Source organism: Curcuma longa, chromosome 5, assembly GCF_044706935.1.
Source record: "Curcuma longa cultivar G26 ecotype Majalengka, Jawa Barat chromosome 5, ITB_CL_G26_1.1, whole genome shotgun sequence".
In the NCBI taxonomy this organism is placed as follows: Eukaryota; Viridiplantae; Streptophyta; class Magnoliopsida; order Zingiberales; family Zingiberaceae; genus Curcuma; species Curcuma longa.
Window position 1 is genome coordinate 13980955 of NC_133865.1, and position 7242 is coordinate 13988196.

General features: G+C 37.8%; 1 protein-coding gene and 1 pseudogene across 1 annotated transcript; one reads left to right on the forward strand and one right to left on the reverse strand.

The window, feature by feature from the left end:
- Nucleotides 1–1130: 1130 nt before the first annotated feature.
- Nucleotides 1131–4028, reverse strand: LOC141829925 (uncharacterized). The gene is made up of 2 exons (XM_074717400.1): nt 1831–4028; nt 1131–1737 (listed from the first exon to the last, which is right to left on the reverse strand). The coding sequence occupies exons 1-2, from the start codon at nt 4026–4028 to the stop codon at nt 1398–1400; spliced, it is 2538 nt and encodes an 845-aa protein (XP_074573501.1). The 3' UTR covers nt 1131–1397.
- A 2287-nt stretch (nt 4029–6315) lies between these two features.
- LOC141829926 (F-box/FBD/LRR-repeat protein At5g56420-like) lies at nt 6316–7223 on the forward strand (annotated as a pseudogene).
- The last annotated feature ends 19 nt before the right edge of the window (nt 7224–7242 follow it).

Genomic DNA, 7242 nt, shown 5'->3' on the forward strand with positions numbered 1-7242 from the left:
CTTGGAATCATGATCAGTGATCAAAGTGTAACAACACTATATTGTATGATCTTGGATTGGATAAGCCTACTCAACCCCTGAAGGCATGAGGAAAGCTTGCTGAGAAACGACTCGCTGGCCAAATTTGACCACTTGTATAAAAATGTAATCTCTTGTATCTTTGTTTTCAACCTTTGCTTGTGCTATGTGTAGGTTGGTAGATCTGTGTATCATGTAGCATCTCCTTGGTTCCCTTTATCTCAATGATCTCTTGGCAACAGAGATTATCTTGGCCATGTAAGATTGTCTAATGGCCAAGAGCCACGCTCATCCTTCAAGATGACTGAACGAGGCCATTGTTAGAAGCTCGTCAACTCCCTCCATCTTTTCACTCAAGATTGAGATCTACCAGTTGAAGTTTTACTAAACCAAAAGAGGAGAATGATCAAGTCTAGGAGAACTACAAGGTAAACAATTTAGCATAAGCCATAAATAATTAAGGAGAATTATTGACAAATCCTAAGGCGTGAAACTTAATTATATAGATACAGTTTCCTCATAAATAAAATAAAACAGAAAATCTCATGATTTCTTATTTAATACTATTTGCAAGAACAAAATAAATGATCTTAGCAATGCAATCAATTATTGACTGTGTAATAGTGTTTGATATGATAATATAGACACCAATCAAGATATTTAAAATGATTTTTTTAAGAAAAAAAATCTATCACACAAGTTTTTGAGTAGCAATTTGAAGGGCAAAAAAAAAAAAAAAAAAAAAAACTGGGGCATCTGCAACAACCCTTGAAACCAAAAACAACCATATAAAACCCCGCAACATATCAATTACACCATAAGTCTATATATTGAAGAAGAATCTGCCAGAAAACATGCAATGTCATATTTTCTCCAGCTTATCTTCAACAAAACTGACAGTATTAATAGAATTTAGGATAAGTAGAGTGAATCCCACCTACCTACAACTATACGGAAAGAGAAAATAACAATTTCCTCAGGTGCAAAAATGTACAAAGGTCTTGCCATTACTAAGAAACAAGAAACTTACTTTTAAACAGAAGTCAGGAACAACAAACATATGTTTAAGTTTCAACTGTGAACCTCGCATGTTTTTTCTGCCTAGCTTGGGGTGGGGTAGCTTGGGATTTCTCAGGCAGTATTTCAGATTCAATGAAGAAATGCCTGAAGTGGGTGAAGACATGTATCCACTGATCATGCTGCGGCTTTTCATATTGTCTAATTGAGCATCAGGTAATGGAAGGTCAGTCTCAATATTTGAAGGTGAACGTCCTTCCAATTGCAAAGATAAATCTTCATATATAATCCCATTGTTGGTACGGAAACCTTTTCTGTTATATGAGATCCGAAGTGCATCAATTATTCGAAGGCACGGTTTATCATGTGGAGTTATAAGGATAGCTCTTGCTTGCCAATAACTCATCCAATCCTTGCCTCTTCCTCCTACTTTCGTATTCATCAAACCAATAAAGAACATTGGCTTCAGGAAATATGCCTTTTCTCTTTACATATCTATAAGCAGCGCCAGCATTTTCATGGTTAACAAAAACCACTTCTGCTGCACCTGTGTAGAAGAAAACCCTAGTTCGAGAACAGTCCAAGGGTCCAAATACTCCAAACTTTTTATCAAGCTCTTCTCTTGAAGGAAGATTGAAATTCTTTGGGAACTTCATGTGTAATGTCTTATGTTTTTCATTGTATCCATCAGTCATGGAAGGCCTCCTCTCCTTTCTGCTAGAATGAAGATTGAAATTCTTTAGGAACTTCATGTGTAAAGACTTATGTTTTTCATGATATCTTTCAGTAGTAGGCTTCCTCTCGTTTCTGTTAGAGTGTGGTATGTCTCTTACTAAAGGACATGCATAAAATCTGGTCAAATCAACTGGATCAAAAGAGTGAGAGAGATGATGTTTCTTTTTCTGATGAGATTTAGGCAAATTTACATGCTTTGACAAAAATCTCCTTCCACAAATGATCCTATTATCTTTTATCTCTATTCTACCAGAATATATTGAGCAATCTGAAGAAAAAACATCATCTTCAGCCTCTGCTCTCATGAGAGTTTTTCCAGTAACAGATTTTTCAAAAATATTTTCCTTGCCATTATGAGAAGCATTAGCTTTGTTGATGGATTTTGTCGCAGCTTCTGTTTGTGGTTCCAAGTTTTTGTGCAACTTAAATGTATTTTCTGAAGACAAAGAATGATCAAGCTTCCTTTTCTTCAGGAAATTTTGCCAAGAAACTCTCTGCAAAGGAACTAAGCTGCAGCTTATTTTTGGAATGCGATCGGGATTTGCAATCTGAGCAACCTCGGATGAAGAGTGTAATTTGAATCTGTTCTTGACAATTTTACTTAAAAAATGTAAGTCATCATAATGGGAATATTTGCCAACTAGCTGTCTACCTACCCATGGTGCAATCTGAAGCAAAGAATCATTATGCGAAGATATTGTTTCTGCATCAGAATCCATATCTCTATGCTCTAAGTTAGAGTCAATGCCATCGAAATGTTTGACAGCTTGAGGTACAATCAGAAGTGGAGAATTTTCATTTGAAGAGATTTCTGCAGCTGATCCCAAATCTTCATGCACAAAGTTAGAATTTAAATAATCTGAATCCTTGACAACCAACTGCCTTCCAACCCATGGTACAATCTTTAGTTTAGAATTTGCATCTGAAGCCAGTGTCTCTACAGCAGAATCCACATTTACATTGTCTATCTTAGAATTTATATGATTTGAATATTCAAAATTTTCCATATCAAAGCTGTCAATTAAAATTAGAGGATGCGCAACATTTTCCCCTGATAGATTATTTCTATAAGCACCTGCAAAATGTACAGAATTCTCAAACAAAATAGTATCGGCGAAGTTGGAATTAGTATCGCTGTGGACAATCTGAATAACATCACTTGAAGAAATGTCCTTTTTGTCTGTTCTCTCCTGTAGTGATGTCCCAGAAGAGGAGGCTTGAATATCAGGATTGTCAATCATGTTAATGCTCCTCCAAGTTGATCCTCCACAGCCACCTAGTATTTCTAAATTGTTAGCCATCAAAGATTCATCTATCTCCAGGAGACTGAAATCCTCTCTATTAACAGTACATATCCCCTTGCACCCTTGAACTTGCTCATCATCAACAACTACATCTGAAGGGGAGGTATACATCTCTGGATATTCATTCATATTAATGTTTCCCCAAGTTGATGCTTGACAGCCATCTATTATTTCTTGTTTGTTAGCCATCAGAGATTCGTCCATCTCCAAGAGACTGAAATCCTCTCTATTGACAGTCCGTATCTCCCTGTATGTCTGAACTTGCTCAACCGCTGCTACATTCAAAGAGGAGGTTTGTATCCCCAAAGAGGAGGTTTGCATCTCAAGATTTTCATTCATATTAATGTTTCTCCAACTTGAACTTCCTCCAGCTATTATTTCTAGGTTGTTAGCCATCAGATATTTGAATTCTTCATCCATCTCCAGGACACTGAAATCCTCTCTATTAACAGTGCATATCCCCTTGCACCCTTGAACTTGCTCATGAACTACAACTACATCTAAAGGGGAGGTATGCATCTCCGGATTTTCATTCATATTAATGTTTCCCCAAGTTGATGCTTGACAGCCATCTATTATTTCTTGTTTGTTAGCCATCAGAGATTCGTCCATCTCCAGGAGACTGAAATCCTCTCTATTGACAGTACATATCTCCCTGTATGCCTGAACTTGCTCAACTACTGCTCCATCCAAAGAGGAGGTTTGTATCCCCAAAGAGGAGGTTTGCATCTCAAGATTTCCATTCATATTAATTGTTTTCCAAGTTGAACTTCCACATCCAGCTATTATTTCTAGGTTAGCCATCAGATATTTGAATTCTTCATCCATCTCCAGGAGACTGAAATCCTCTCTATTGACAGTACATATCTTCTCGTACCCCTGAACTTTCTCATCAACTACCACTACATCTTTTTGTTTGTCAAATGGAAAATGATCTTCTCGTTCTGTCCACATTTCAGATGATGAATCAAACATTTCATGCTGATCATCTGTTTTTTGGATAGCATGAAGTGCATCAGCAACAGACCTTTCTAATTTAACTTGATGAAAATGCTGGAATTAACTTATTTATGGTATATAAAACCTAATGACAGGAAACAATATTGCACAACTCAGCACAATATCTCTGATGCAAAATAACCACAAAATTCACTTGATACCATTTAACTTTGGAAATAAGAAGTGCAAGGTAACACACCCAATACTTGACAGAAAATGATTACATAAAGTCTCAAACCCCAAAGATTCCAAGATTGATATTGATAAACACACCTAAAGTGTATAGATTAAAGACAATACTAGCTTAATTCAGTTTGTGATTGTCACAAATAAACTCAGGTCTACTTTTGCTTGATATCTTAGAGATGTGACCTCTTTATTTTCCTTGAATATTGGTACAGACAAATATTTAAGAATTTTCTATACAAGACTAGTTCATGTTCTGTGTCAAAATTTTCTAACCTAATATAATGAACATAACATATGTGATCAATTCAAGGATAATTAAAAAAAATTCTTTACAAGTTTGTTTTGTTCCTGCTTTTACCATTCACATATGTTAGGCACAAAGTTTTGATTACAATACTAGTCCTCTAAATTCTAAAAATATAAATATGGTGCGTATAAGGTTTTGTAACACTTGTATCAAGTTGTATATTGCCTACATATTGTTTGTGTTAGGGATCTAATTGTAAATATATTAGAAATTTCTAATATACCAAACTTTAAGAGGTGTATGTAAATGTAAAGTGATAATAAGGTAAATATGCATAAGGTAGAGAAGAACTATCTTGTGGCACAAACCTAATAATTTTCCTCACTTCAACATGGTATGAGAGCAGTCCCTTCTACTCGCTAAGATCATGAGATTATTGTTCATTTAAGCTTCTGCCAAGCTCTTTATTGTTGCAGTGCAGCTCTTTCACCAAATCCATATCTTTGTTCCTGCATTACCCAGAGGCATTTCTTCAATCAGATTAAGAATCGGAACATTGTCTACAAAGAATTAGCTCCTCTGCATGTCTGATCCCAATATGCATCTTCATTCCGTCCCTTGTGATACGAATGACCATGGTAGTCAAGATTGGAATCTGGACAATAGGACAGTTCAATGCCCATATATCAATCTTAATATATAGTTGGAGTGAATACCTCTCACCTTTATTGCTTAAGACAACGTATATGTATAATTAATATGCATACTGCAAACTGTGAAAACCATGGATGGAAAAACACTTCTTTGACAAAATGGCTAACGAAATCATGCTTCCAACACTCACTTTCCTCAATAACAATAGTTTATGGTAACCCTAAGGAAGCAAAACTTTATTTGGTAAAAGAATACGGAAAATCAAGCTCGTAAGTTCAAATTAATATTATTTAAGATAAGACGGATCTCATACTTTTTCTATTTGTTCTCTAACCATCTTGCCCAACAAGTAATCTTGTAGGTATTAGGAGCTTAGTAGTTAGTCTGAGATAACTTGGCTAGCATCTAATTAGGTCTTGTATAAGTTTTAGTTAAGTTCAATTTGCAACTTTATATTTGTTTCCTCACCACTTTTTTCACATGATATAGTAATCGCCAGGGAATGAATTTGGACTTGCTAGGTATAAGCCCTCAGGAATAAAGCTATATTGGCAGATTGGCGAAAGCTAAGATGTATTTAATTGATTTGGGGAAAAAAAAGAGGAAAGCATATGCTAAAACTAAATGTTAGTGATGGCTCCACAGGTTTAGTTTAGCAGATGATTCTTCATTGATTGGAAACTATAAAAGGCATGTGTGTTTCTTAATATCTTTGCTAAAGCTTACTCCTGTGCCTTCCAAGAGTTTCTCCAGCGAGCATATGGACTACTTGTGTATGATATTTAAGGTATAGACAACAACACTTGCTATTTATACAAAATAGTTTCAACAGACTTCTATAAGTCGCTACATTTGGTCATTTGATTAACTAGTTGCAATTCAAATGATGGCAAAAGTATGGAAGATACAGAAAATGAATCGAAATTTGATCAACATGCGAATTACAATTATGGATAAAAACAAAATTAATAAGTGATTTTGTACTATATTATTAGCTAATTGACGTTGTAATTAATATATGTAAAATAAATAAATAAATAAGTTAATAAATAGTCAAAATCTAATAACCGATTCCTTCTCAATTATAAAATTAATTTATTCCTTAATTACTCTTCTCATCTGTTAAACCCTGAATTAATGCTTGCTCGCCTGATGGACCACTACAAGCGCCGGCGTGAACAGGAAAATCCGCCAGAGGACCGCCTCACTTCCCTCCACGACGACCTCCTTATCTCCATCCTCTCCTTCCTCTCCGTCAAGCAGCGAGTCGCCCTCTCCGCCGTCTGCTCCCGCTTCCGCCGCCTCCTTCCTCCATCCCCCGACTCGACGCCTTCCGCCTCGACGTCGGGCTTCCCTTCGGCAGCGTCGACGTACACAAAGAGCTCACCTTCCCCCGTGCTCTGATTCACCAATGCCACGTCATCTTTGGCAATGTGGCGTATATACCCAAATCCCTCGTACAGTTGGTCTTCGACAACCTCGTCGAGGTGGGCGTGCAAAACCTCATCATCGAAGAAACCTCCGACGAAGAGAGATGGTTGAATGTCAACGGCAGGGATTGCTGCTTGTTCGACATCAAGTCGCTGAGGATCCTCTCCTTGGCCAACATCCAGGTGTTTGAATACTTCGATCGCCCCGCCTCGCCCTTTGGTTGCGCCTTCCTCACCTCCCTCAGAATGGAATCTTGCTGCCTTGACGATGATTTCCTGCGCAACCTTTTCGTCTCCTGCCCCCTTCCCTCGAGACTCTGCAACTCATCCGTTGCTATTCGCTCGAGCTCAACACTGGAGAAATTAAGCTTCCACTCCGCCTCCATCAAGCATTTAATCGTGTTTCAGATCGGCATGCTTCCCTCCATCATCAACATCGATGTCCGCGCCCCACAACTCGAGTCGCTCATGGTGGACGTCGCCACCACTCTTCGCATAGAAGCCCCCAAGGTCCGGAACGCGTCGTTCCTTCTTGCGCTGGAGCCGCCGGGCAGATCCTCCAGGTGCATTGATGAAGCTTTTCGGAGCTTCCTTTCGAAGGCGGACCGCTTGGCTCTTGCTGAATTCTAGCAAAATCCCAAACGTGAGA